This window comes from Anser anser (assembly GCF_964211835.1).
Source record: "Anser anser genome assembly, chromosome: 8".
Classification (NCBI taxonomy): Eukaryota; Metazoa; Chordata; class Aves; order Anseriformes; family Anatidae; genus Anser; species Anser anser.
In genome coordinates, this window is record NC_139728.1 from 8,886,397 (window position 1) to 8,899,497 (window position 13,101).

General features: G+C 38.8%; 1 protein-coding gene across 1 annotated transcript in view; it reads left to right on the forward strand.

Moving 5' to 3' along the window:
- Positions 1-13,101, forward strand: part of NOTCH2 (notch receptor 2) — an 85,578-nt gene that overhangs the window by 48,730 nt on the left and 23,747 nt on the right. Inside the window, exons 11-18 of the mRNA XM_083847663.1 lie at positions 267-500; positions 1,021-1,131; positions 2,792-2,984; positions 4,765-4,910; positions 6,102-6,221; positions 6,333-6,485; positions 9,148-9,376; positions 11,793-11,994. Coding sequence (XP_083703789.1) covers positions 267-500; positions 1,021-1,131; positions 2,792-2,984; positions 4,765-4,910; positions 6,102-6,221; positions 6,333-6,485; positions 9,148-9,376; positions 11,793-11,994 — 1,388 coding nt within the window. The remainder of the gene's footprint in view (positions 1-266; positions 501-1,020; positions 1,132-2,791; positions 2,985-4,764; positions 4,911-6,101; positions 6,222-6,332; positions 6,486-9,147; positions 9,377-11,792; positions 11,995-13,101) is intronic.

The following is a 13,101-nucleotide window of genomic DNA, read 5'->3' on the forward strand; positions in this document are numbered from 1 at the left end:
TGTACTGAATATATGGAAGATATACTTGAGATGCCAGGATTCTCCATGCAAGATGTTCTGTAATGCTGTGAGCAGTGAAGAGACAGTTGTCTTCCAGGGATGGAAAATGGACAGCAGTTGAGGTGCCCAGTTACCCCTGGTGTTTGTCTGCCAGTTTCATATATATATATGAATATATATATGACACTTCCTCTATTTGCATTATATTCACTGCAGCATTGTACCAGTTAACCTCTTAATTACTCTCATTGGTAATTTTTCCTTAGGTTTTACTGGCATTTTGTGTGAGGAGAACATCAACAACTGTGATCCTGATCCTTGCCACCATGGTGAATGTCAAGATGGAATTGATTCATACACGTGTATATGTAATCCTGGCTACATGGGTGCCATCTGCAGTGAGCAGATAGATGAATGCCACAGCAATCCTTGCCTCCATCAAGGGCGCTGCATTGACTTGGTGAATGGCTACCAGTGCAACTGTTTGCTGGGCACTTCAGGTACATAAAGCACAAGTGGGAGGATTGGATTCTAGCAGAATTCAAGATTTAATTATTTCTTGTGTGTGCTAAATTTGCATGTAGAATAAGCATATGGTAAGAGTGTAAAGCTAGTGTCTTCACATTAATCTTGATTACTGCATTTTCCTGTGTTTGTGTGGATTGTCTAACCCTCACTGGTACTGCAAGTGGTTTTGGAAGAATTCTTACCCCAAAGTTCAAGTGTGCGGGTATATCTGGTATGATTAAAAAATAGGTATGATTTTCAAAATGGCTTATTCGTATGTTCAAACATTTAGTGCAAGTTCAGGGTCATAGTCATCATGCAGTGACTTGAGTGACATTACTTGGCCTCTCAGTGTTTCTGCATTGTTTCATGTTAATGTTGTCTGTGTTACTTTCTAGCAGGTGGGATTCTTAATTGGCTATTTCCAAGGGGTAATTCCGTTGTCCATCTTGTAAGATTTGGACTAGGAGTATGTTAGTATGAAGTATTCTTCTAACACTTTTTTTCTTCCAGGAGTGAACTGTGAAAACAACTTTGATGACTGTGCAAGTAACCCATGCATTCACGGGGACTGTATTGATGGCATTAATCGCTACAATTGTGCTTGCAAACCTGGATATACAGGTAAAGTCATCTACCTGATAGCTTTGAGTTGTTTTGAAGGTAGTTAGACTGGTAGCAAAGGAATCTGCTCTTTGCATGCTGACTGCAAGGGGTTCAGGTAGTATCTCAGTGCAGTGAACCTTAATCTTTGAATCTCGGTGTTTTACCTTATAGCAAGTTACACCAAGCAGAGAAATGGCCTAATCTGTGCTGTGAAATGCCATTCCTGTTAGCTAATTACATCCAATTCATGGTTCTTGGTTTTATAACAAATAAGACCATGTGACTTCAGTTTATTATTTACAGCTTCTTTATAGGGACAAAGAGATTACAAACAATATAGGCAGGTGTTTGATTAGACAGTACCTTGGGCATTGACCACAAATAGTATTTATCTTTCTGCAAAAGCAAAATGTGAACTCAGTGTTTTAATGAGCTGCTCTCCACTCTGAAGTTTCCAACTGAATAACCCGCTTTTTGCAGAATTTCTGTTTCATAATGTGATCTGTTCTGCTTCCTCTTTAAATTATATACTATGGTAAAAGCAAGACTGAAAAAAGCAGCTTTTATTTGCTTTTGGATCTGTGCTCAGAACTGTAGATCTACATCAGGACTAGTTCTGATGACTAAAGCACATCTCAACACTGTTTATAATGGACTTAATGTGTTTTGAGCCATATTAGGATAATATGCTCATAAAATAATTGTCGTAAGGCAGTTGGTACTGTTTATAACAGTTTTCTCATCACGTTTGTTACTGTTTATTACTGAATGATTCTAATTAAAATTAATCTGAAATGCATTAGAAACAGTGCTAAGAGGTTTCATGTGTCTTGTGCATTTCTCTTGGCATCTTTCTAATCTTCTGAAGCTCCTTTCTTCTATTGACTCTGTCATGGTGATACTCTTCAGTCCCTAGAGCAGGAACATGGTCCCGATCATTCTTGACTTTGTCTTCGATGTTGTTGGCATACCACATTTGTTACCCTACTCGCCTTCTTTCTTATGCTGCTAAAATAGTTCAGTAATATAGTGAATCAACCTGTTCTAGTACTTAAAGAGCTGGTCTGCATGGGGTCTCGTAACTTTGTCCTTTCCTCATGTTAAACATGCTTTTCAGCTTCAATACTTACTTTGTTTAGCTTTCCAGCTTCACAAGACTTTAGGGTCACTACTTCAGGGATCTTGTACTCCTGGCACACACAGTAAAGAGAGGCAGGCAAAACAGGATACGGTATTATTTAGAGTTCCTTTTACGCAATAAACCACAAGAACTATATTTACAGCAGACAGCATGGCAGTGTTGGTTGTTCAGAGGGTAGGTAATTTCAGCACAGAAGACCAGGGCTTTGATAAGTGGAGCTCAAGAGGTTTGTTCCAAGCATGATACAACTGAGAGATTTGGGGCCTTCTAATGAATATTAATCAGTGATTTTTAATGCAACTCAGATGATTGAATGGTTTGTATATACTTGCTGAGCATAAGTGCTGTTTTCCAGGCAGAGAAAAGTGCTGCATCTTTCAAAGCGTTCCTTTTCAGTTAAAGCTGCTTAAGTATGCAAGGCTTGTCCCTCTGTATTGGCTTTACTGAGTTCTCTCAACATATGTTCTCACAGACTTGTAAGACAAATGTTCTTATAAGAAATACTGCTTAATAATGCTTGTTTTGTTTTGTTTTTAGGCCCACGCTGTAATGTGGATATTGATGAATGTGCATCTAACCCTTGCCATAATGGTGGAACATGTATAAACGAAGTCAATGGCTTTCGGTGTGTATGTCCTGAAGGTTACCACCACCCTCACTGTCAGTCACAGGCAGATGGCTGTCTTAGTAATCCCTGTGTGCACGGTAACTGCACGCACATTGTTAGTGGGTAAGTTCTTACTATCGTGTTAAATTTGTCTACCTTCTTTGTCTTTTTTCGCAGTTTCATCTTGACTTGAGGTTTCTGGTTTTTTTTTTTTCTTTTCTGTAATTTCTCAGTTAGATTAGGATGCCATCTTATTTGCTGCCTGTGACGTAATCACAGTAAGGTGTAGACCTTTAGTCACCAGCTGCACTCTGTGCTGTTTCAGCATAGGTTTTTCTGCCCTGCATGGGCATGTAGCGCAGGGTGGACTGCCATTGCATAAAGGGAGGGGTTGATAATTCAAGTGAGTTCAATTAAAATAAAAAAATAGTCCCAATTTGAACATTTGGAGAGCAGTAGCTACCTAATCCATCAAAATCTAAAATGTTGATCATAGAGAATGTCTTTGTGGCTAGTGCCATTTGCTACCCAAATGCTCAGCATGAAGGAACAGCCAGATAACTTGAAATTAGGAGATAGGGAACAGCTTTGGAAGAAACCTGCTGGGGAAATTTAGGTGTAACAAACGATTAGAGGGGTTTATATAAAGGTACTTCTTCAAGGCTTAGGAAAGGAGCTCAGTATGAAAAGTCAAGAAGAAAATAAGAATTAGTAGTTCATGCCCTTCATCTCGTTCCTGTTTCTCCTTCAAAACTATTTAACATTTTGCCCCAGTAAAACCAGTCATTACATTTCTTGGGGAAAAGCATTTTTTTATTTTTTTTAAAAGCATGGCACCCTGTTTGACTTGAGGGATTGATAGTAAGCAGTTGCCTTTGACCATTTCCTCTAGCAGCTTTCTCGAGATCAAGAGATTTATTTCTGAGCAGTGTATGTCTTTGAGCAGTGTATCCAAGGCTGAGATTTCATCAGCTTTAGTCACACTGTTGCATGCCTGAGAGAAGAAAGAAAAGCTTTTTTTAGCCATTTTGATAGCAGCAGTTGTTACTGAATCATCCCATCCAGGAAGACCAAATGCTGAGTTCAGGAGCCTTGAATGAAGACCTCATTTGTTAACGATGACTCTGTGCTAAATGAATGACATGGGTCCTGGGAGCACAGGGGCTGTGGAACTGGCAGGTGGGGGGAGGGAGGATGTGAAAGTTCCCAACTGTATGAGGGATAGTAGTGGATCCCAGACACATGCTGTGTCCTAGGAAGCATTGTCAGCACTTGGTGAGGAATTGATTTGCCATTTCTGGTAGCTCTGTAGGACAGGATTTGGGATTTTCTTGGAGCTGACAGCAACGCTGCCTTTATTTCTAGTTCAGCCTCCATGCAAGCTTGGAAAAAAGTTGGTTTGGTTCATCTTGTCCGTCATCACCTGCATTCATGCTTATGCCCATGTACACCTTATGCTCAGGGTCAGATAAAATAAGTCTTGTCTGCATGATGGCCAGCATGTATTTAGGGAGGCTGGAGTCCAGGGTGATTCACTGACACCTTGGTTCTACATCATAGGGGTGGAGTGCTGCTCTGCTTGAGATTTTGAAACATGGTAAATTGCTGCTGTTCCCAGCCAGCTGTTTTCATTTGTAACCACTACTTTGTATTAAATTAGCCTATTCATCTTCGGAACCTATTGTTCCCCTCCACTTTTTTTAGTCTTTTATTTTCCTGTCTTTGTTTAAATGTGTTGCGATGTCTTATCAAAGCAGAAACATATTGCTGGCTGAGTGCTTTGTGGAAACTTAACAGGAGGGAGAGAGTATGGTGTTAAGTGTGAGTTGATTCTCAATATTTTGGAGAGAAGAAGAGTTATATCAAAATGTTCTCAAATTGCTGTTGTTTTTGCCTTTTAAAGGTACAAGTGCGTCTGTGACCCAGGTTGGATAGGAGATTACTGTTCGACAGAAGGGAACGAGTGTAAATCAAACCCATGCCAGAATGGAGGAACTTGTGAGGATCTGTTGAATGGATATAGATGTACCTGTAGGAAAGGATTCAAAGGTGAAAATTTGAAAATAATTTTTTTTTCTTTCTGCTTTATTGTACCCTTAATGCTGTTTTAATCTTTTGATTAAATTTCATGGAGGGAAAATGCTGTGGTTATATGAAGTTGAATTGCAGTTGTTACACGTAGACATGATACAGTAGTGGAATGCTTTGAAAGACCATATTTAAGCCATGCTTGAACTTACTAAGAAATGTCCTGGTTGCAGTCAGCTTAATTTACTTTGTAAATTAATTTACTTTGTAAATTAACTTCGTAAAAGTTAAACTGAGCTATGTGAGCTATATACATGCACTGGGAATTGAAGGAGCATTAATCTGTTGGAAGTCTAATGCTCTTCTGTTCACAATAACTTTCTGAAGTGTAGAAAACCTTTAATGGGGAAATATGGCTTCTTGGAATGTTGACACCTTTTCTTCAGATATCTAAGTGCAGAAAAGATACTTTGGGAGGGGAAAAAAAGATAGTAATACTGTAATTGTAGCATGAAATCAGCTATAGGCATGCAGTGATATGGATGAGTTTGTCTCATTCTACAAGAGATGTTGCACAGGCAACACTGTTTTATGCACAGCTCATCGGAATGTGATAAGGTAATCTTTCAATGAAAAGGTTATGCCTGGTAGTGGCACTGTCTAAGAATGCTGATGAATTTTTTGCCCAGTGACTGAATGGCTAAGTCTTCAGTTTTTAGCAATGGCTTTACAAAAACTACTCAAAGAAGGAAGAAGAAAGTGTTAGAACTGGGTTGTAAGGGTAATGTGAAAACTAGAAGAGCAAGTAAAAAGATGTGATCAGAGTAACAATGGGAAAAGATATTAAAGAAGACTAAAACTTTGCATAAGCAGTAGTAGCTGCATCTTCGTACCTTTCTCTGTCTTTCACGGGCAGGAATTTTACACCCTTTGCTTCCCTGTCTCCCTCTACAGCTCAGTGCAGTGAGTTTGTCTTCCTGTCACTCCTTTCAAAATAACTTAGGTTAGCAGGAATTACTGTGTTTGCTGTCTGCTTGTACCCACTGAGCCCACGAGGAATGCTCCAATCTTCTGCTTAGATTTTTCAAAAGTGGAAATGCTGTCCACTGCTGTGTAGGGTAATCATGCAAGTTGCAATCCTTTTTCATTCTTCTGAGAAGCACCAAGCTCTTAGCAGTATATTCTCTTGTTTTTTCCCTTTCTGCACTCCAGGTGTGAACTGCCAGGTAGTGGTTGCTCCTTGTTCCCCTGATCCTTGTGAGAACTCAGGAATTTGCCAAGAATCTCCTGATTCTGAAGGCTACACCTGTCAGTGTGCCCCTGGCTGGGAAGGTAATGTGGATGGGGAACATAAAGTACTTAAAACACTGAACGGTGTTGGTATTGAGCCTTTTGATCATTGACACAATGAGAGATCTTACTTCTGGGCTCTCCATGTTTCAGGGGAGAGATGTACAGTGGATATCGATGAATGTCTCTCGAAGCCCTGCAAAAATCATGCTTTGTGCCATAATATTCAAGGCAGTTACCTGTGTGAATGTCGTCCAGGCTTCACTGGAGGAGACTGTGACAGTAACATTGATGACTGCCTGTCAAGTGAGTATCAGGGGATTATTCTGTGTTTCCTCCTTTTACCTAGAAATAATTTTGCTTTACTATTGATGACTACTATCTGGCAGATGCTCAAAGTTCCTCTATAATCTCTTACCAGGGGTGGGGGGAAACACCTCAAAACCTCAGCCTTGTAATACTTGCATGTTTAAGGCAGGCAAAATCCATTACGTTTAGATGCTAGAAATGGACTGTTGTATTCTAACTGATGATAGGAGTTATTCTCAGATTCCTAACTTGAAATGATCCTTAGGATTTACATACTTTAATGAGGAACACTGTTTAATGAAGAATTTCATTTGCCTGAAATTTTAATATGCAAAGTTAAAGTAACATTGCAGGGCTTACCTGTATTTCAAAGTTAAGCTTGACTGAGGTGTGGTGGGAATCTGAGGCATAGCAGTCCTTCCTGAAATGTCTCTGTCTGACATTAGTATCCTGGAAAGAGTGGGTTCTGTTGCTGTTCCAGTTAATCCATGTTTGAAAGCAAATTGAACAGCAGGAAGGCACTGTATTCCGGAATAGGTATCAGCTGCAGGAGGGTAAGCCATACAGTGGTGAGTCTTGAAATAGTTTAAATTACAAGAAAGTAAATGCTCATTCCATGCCCTTGACAGTACAAGGGAAACCAAATACATACTGAATTATTTTTCTTGCTGGGCATATTCTGTATCATCAGATAAAATCAGTCTCCTGGAAAGTGTTGTGTGTTTAAAAGCTCATCCGTTACTATTTGAAAAGTGCGTTGTTATACCTTGGAGTCGATCACAATATACTATTACTTTTATAATTGGCTGCCTATTGAAAAGAAAAAAGGACTAACTAGTTTTTATTGGAATAGCTTAAAACCAAACCAAAGTGTTTCAGACTTCAGGTATGAATTTAGATAGTCATGTTTTGCATTGAAAAAAATTAAATTTGTGACTGCTCTAAAGAAGAATCCAGGTAATTCCGAGACATCTGGCTTAGCCTGAGTTTTTGCTTACCACTTTCTGAGCAAACAGGTACAGTACAAAAAATGACACTTCGGTGCATTGATCCAAAGCTTTGTTTCCTGAAACCAACAAAACTGTGGCTTGTCCCTGTAGGTTTTACATGGGTGTCTGAAGATAAAAACGTTTTAAGTGTTCATCATTCTTTCTTTAACAGCTGGAAAATCTCTCTGAGCTGAGAGATTCATCCAGTGTTGTCTGTTATGTAGCACACCCATGAGGTTGAAGAAGAATTTCCAATTACTGCTACAGCTGATTTCATTTAGCATAACAAAAACCTTCCATGGCTTGAGCCAAATGTCTTTAATCTATGAAGCAAACAAATCCTCCAATAACAAGAACTTATTGAAAAGTTGATACTCCAGTCTCCGTTTTCTGCCAATAAATGTGCAGCACAGAGCATTAACGCACAGCTTTTGGCTTCAGTCATAAGTGGTTGGCTGTTACAGACACAATATTTTATAGCTGCCAGGGGTCTTGCTTTGAATGTGCTCTTTCTCTGCAGTAGTCAGATGACCTTTAAATGGATGCAGGTGTCTGTCTTATAACACAAATTTTTATCATGTGAGCATATTTCTCAGTCAATAAATGAGCTTTAATTACCTTTCACATCTGTTTTCTTCGTTTACCAGCACAAAATGATCTTGTACTTAAGTTGAACTGCAAATTTTTGGATGAGTTTATTTGCATTCTAAAGTTTGTATTTTAGTAGTACTTTTGAAGATATTCATAGATTAAAAAAACTACTGACTTTTTTCTGTCTTTTCCTCCCTCCTCTCTTTTTCCCTCACTGTCTTTACATATGCAGGCTTTTGGACTAGGCAAGACACAGTAGAAAAGGAAGCTGGCTTCAGAGGCAGTATCTGACATAGAAATGTAGTTCTTAAAGTGGAAGGAGTAAAGCAGGAAGAAACTACTGAGTGGTTGAGATCTTTTGGGTAGATTGGTACTTGTGGAAGTAGAAGGAATACAGTAGTAGGGGGTAGCTTGGACCAAGATATAGGTGATGTACAAATAAAAGAGTATGGTTGTAATAAAGAAAGTGCCAAGAAATGCAGAGGTGAGAAGAATCCAAGGCTGAGTATGAATTCTTGGGCTTTTCCACCAGCCTTTCTTCAGTCAACCTTTGACACTGGGAAGAATGCTAAGCACTTAATTATGTGTAAGTGCTTATATATATACAAATTTATGCATACACATTTGATTTTAATGTACTGCTTGCATGCTTAGAATTAAGCATACAAGTTCTCTTCTGTCTTGAGAGTGTCTGGATAAAGAATGGGTTAAGTTTTCATGTGAAGAAGACTTGGAAAGAAAGAAGAAATTGTTGTTGAGCTGTTGGTATTCTTATCAGTAGGCATTCTTCAAAAAAGCAGAATTTGAATTTTAGACTGAGAGACAGGTTTCGTTGAACAAATCTCAGCAGAGAAACCTTTAGGCCCTGAAGCTTTGTCTTGATTCCCACCTCCTTGTGAATTCATTATTGGTAATACTTTGCAATTATCTCTTCCATAAAGTGGCTTAGGAAAACTTGCAGTTTGTTACCCTCTGGGCTGTGTAATACTTTTTTTTTTTTCCCCCCTAAAGGCTACAAGTATAGGCCTGGGTTTTTACTGTTATCCCCTTTGATGCTTAATGTCATGCTTCTATTTTAGATCCCTGCCAAAACGGAGCTTCGTGTGTGGATGGGATAAACTCTTTCTCATGCATCTGCCTACCTGGTTTTCATGGAGATAAATGTCAAACAGATACCAATGAATGTCTGAGCGAACCATGCAGGAATGGAGGCACATGTACCCACTATGTCAACAGCTACACATGCAAGTGTCAGCCTGGGTTTGAGGGAACCAACTGTGAGAACAACATCGATGAATGCACTGAGAGGTGAGAACTGCAATGCTGTACTGAAGAGCCACAAAATGTGTGCTTGTGAGTTGAAAGCACTTTTTAAAGATGAGGATCTGCTTTCCTGCCTTCTGTCATTGGGACATGCTTGCAATACACGTAAGGAAAACTTGCTTACCTTGTGCAGGATACCAGCTGAAAGATAGCTGCCTGTCAAAGTTGGTCTTGTGTTTGCAAGACTTGTTAGATGCTTAGTTCCATTGTTAGAAGCTTAGCTCCAAAGCTTAGAGGAATATGACAGTGTTTAACAAATGTTAAGACAGTAACAGATGTTTTATTAACTTAATAAAACAAATAAATTGTATTTTTGGTAAGAGCGTTATAAAAGAGGGAAATGAATTGACTGATTATGAACAATTACTGTGTTGAGAAAAAGAAAAACAGCAAAAATGGTAGCAACGGCCAACTCTCAGAAAGGCAAGAAAGTTAAATTAGCACTGAGTTCAGTGCGAATAATGGAAGCCAAAAGGTAGGAAAAACTATGGAGAGGCAACCAAGCATTAAAGGCACTAAATCCACAAATTTTGTACTGGAAAGGTTTAATCATCAGAGAAACCTTTTAATGCTCATAAATTAGTTGGGGATTAGCAGTGTTGAGATTAGAAACAGATCATTTTAAGAGAGAGGTAGGGAACTGAGATAAAATGCTCAACAGCTTGTCTTTGTGTAGTTGGTTCACTTGGTACTCTTTAAAAACTCATTGAGGGTTAACTCTCTGTATCCATCATCTTTCTGCATATTTATTTTAAGCTTCATTAGGATGGATGTAAGTAACTTTAGATTCTCAGATGGAAACAATTTCTAATACAGCCTGAAATGATTTAAAAAACAAAATATCTTCTGTTCAATCTGGTTTCAGTAAATAAGGTGCCTAAATGTAGAGCTCTTGCTATTCTCATGCATTTTCTGTCTGCAAAGCGAAGATCTTTCTTATCTTTTTTAAATTGCAGTTGTGGGGGAGGAAATATTTTAACATCTTAAGAATAGGATTGTGTCACTGATGAGGGTGTGTTTAATTTGCACAACAGTTGTTTAATCAAGTGAAGTATGTTGGGTGTTTTAGCAGAACGCCTGGTTCTTCCTTGAGGTTCATCCTGGTTGTTTTCCTTATCAGTCAGAATAGAAACCAGTCTTGCAGGTACGAATGAAGCACCTAGCAATTCTTACACGGTCTGCCAAGCTAAACCAGTCACACCTTCTCCACCAAAATTTACTGAGCCATACTTAAGAGCATGATGATGGTTGGTTAATTTGAATTTGGTTCAAGTGAGTCTTCCTTGTCTTGTGTGAGAACTCCTATGAGAGAGTGCCTTTTTTTTTTTGGAGGTGGGGGCCTGGTTGCCGTGAAACATGCCAAATGATTTGCAGTTCCTGTCTTTTCCTCCTTTTGTCATGAATGTTAAGGGCAGTTTTTGCTCCTTGTAAAATGGAATTCAGCCCACAAGGCAGAAGAACTGCTCTGATAAATAGGTTGGTGTTGACATCTCGAACTTAATTGCAGTCAGAATTTAGATATTTAAAACTTGCAAGGAGATGAATCAGTCACTTCTCTCACGGAAAGTACCCTTTGACAGTGTGCAAGACAGATAACAGGCAGGAATTCATTTTGTGCACTCTATCAAGATGATTATCTTGAGTGTGATCTAGGGTTATTTTCAGAGGAGCAGGAGATTCCTGGCAGACATTTCTTTAGAGGAAAAAACTGTAAGGAGTTAATTTTGCATGAGGTCCTAATTTTCCCAGTAAGTTCTCTGTAGGACATGTACTCTGGCAGGATTTCTTATGATCAGAAGGTTGGGGGGAACGATTCCTTTGATCTGAATTCTGCCAGTGCATATGTGAGTAGTTTTACAAATCAAGGACTGAAGTAAGGTTCTCATGAGAAGAAGAGGAAGGGATTTAGCGGTACCAATGCTTTCACATAAATTCAATGAAGAGCATGCTTGTGTTTTGCATGTTATGAAATTTTTCCTTGAGAAAACATACCTATGACTACTTTGAAGCTTAAAAAAAAAAAAGGGCAAATAGTTTTCTCATAATTTGTAATGCAATTAGAATTCATAATAAAACTTGTGTACAGTTTATCAGTTTGAACAAACTATGTGATACAGTACTGGTTGTAGTGATACTGAACCTGGGAAGATTTCTTTCTATGAGAAGTTAACTCTGTTACTAATGACTCGTTGAAACCCTGGTTTACTTTTTTGCTCATCAAGGTAAAAGACAGTAAACTGGAGTCCCACCAAATTACTCTTTTTCTTTAACTGGAGCTTACCAGTGCACAGATGATCCTGCAGTCTGGTTTTCTGTCTCATTTCAGTTATGTTTACATACTATCTCTGTCTGTGAGCTTATTGCATTTTGTCTCATTGTACCTTTGCTCTCGCTCTTGCAGCTCCTGTTTCAATGGTGGTACCTGCGTGGATGGCATCAATTCTTTTACCTGCCAGTGTCCAGTGGGATTTACGGGACCCTTTTGCCTCATGGAAATTAATGAGTGTGATTCACATCCGTGCTTGAACAAAGGGTCTTGCGTGGACAGCCTAGGCACATACCGATGTATATGTCCTTTGGGTTACACTGGGAAGAACTGTCAGGTGGGTGATATTTTCTTGCCCATTCTGTATAGGCAATTAACTGTTGTTTGAAGTGTCCAACAGCAGAAGTTACTGGTCAGATGTGAGGCAGTAAACATGGCAAGTGCTTTTGTTCCATCAGTTTTGGTAAGAGGTAGTTGGCCTGTTACTCCAGGGAAAACTTAGTCCAGAGCCTCTCTGTAGCAGAGCAGGTGCCCCTGGTCAAAACTCTGGAAATCCAAAAGCGTCTGCTTGTAAGAAGGAGAAAAATGCTTGTGGTTGGTTGGTTTTTTTTTTGTTTGTTTGTTTGGTTTTTTTTGGAAGACAGGTGTTACTGGAACTTTCTAGATAAGTGTGTTTTTAATGAAAACAGCTGTTAGTTTTGAAAATGCTGCATTTCATTTGAAGCATAAAACTGTCTGAACTTAAGACAGAATACTGTGTTTAAAGAAAAAATACCACTTAAATGGAAGGATATCAGTCTGATTAGCAGGACATGGAAGTTAACTGTTCTCTTTTGTACAGAGTCGTATAGTTCTTCCAGGTTGATTAAAATTTTTTGGTTTTCCTCCATGCATATAAAGTCAGCAAAAGTTTTGGGGCAGTAACTGAAGTGATGATCCTATTCACAACTTCAATAAAAAGCTCTAGCCTTACTTACATACTTAAGTTCAGGCCAGTTAGTTTTCCACAGTAAGCATAGGGGCTGCAAACCCTTAATGAAAATGACTGACTAGTACCTATTAGACTTATGTGAATTTGACTGTTTGCCAGAAATACAAAGACATTGCAAGAGATGAGTTACAGATTAAATGGGAAAATGTTATTTTGACAATGTTCCAGTTTCCTTTTTAGAATTAATACATCTAATTTCAGCCACGATGCTTGGTTCTAAGTATAGAAATACTTGAATTTAAGTTGTGAAACTTGGCATATCACAGTGGAAGCACAGTGCTGATTTCCTTTTTCAAATTAGAATGATTTCTTTTCCTGTGCTTATCAAAATAGCAAGAACGATTTGAGGCGCTCTCTTGCTTTGGAACAGCAAACACCATTTTGGCTTCTTTCATAAGAAGTCTGAGTGCTGCTGCCATTTAAAAAAAAAAAAATAGAATGGTGAATGTCTGA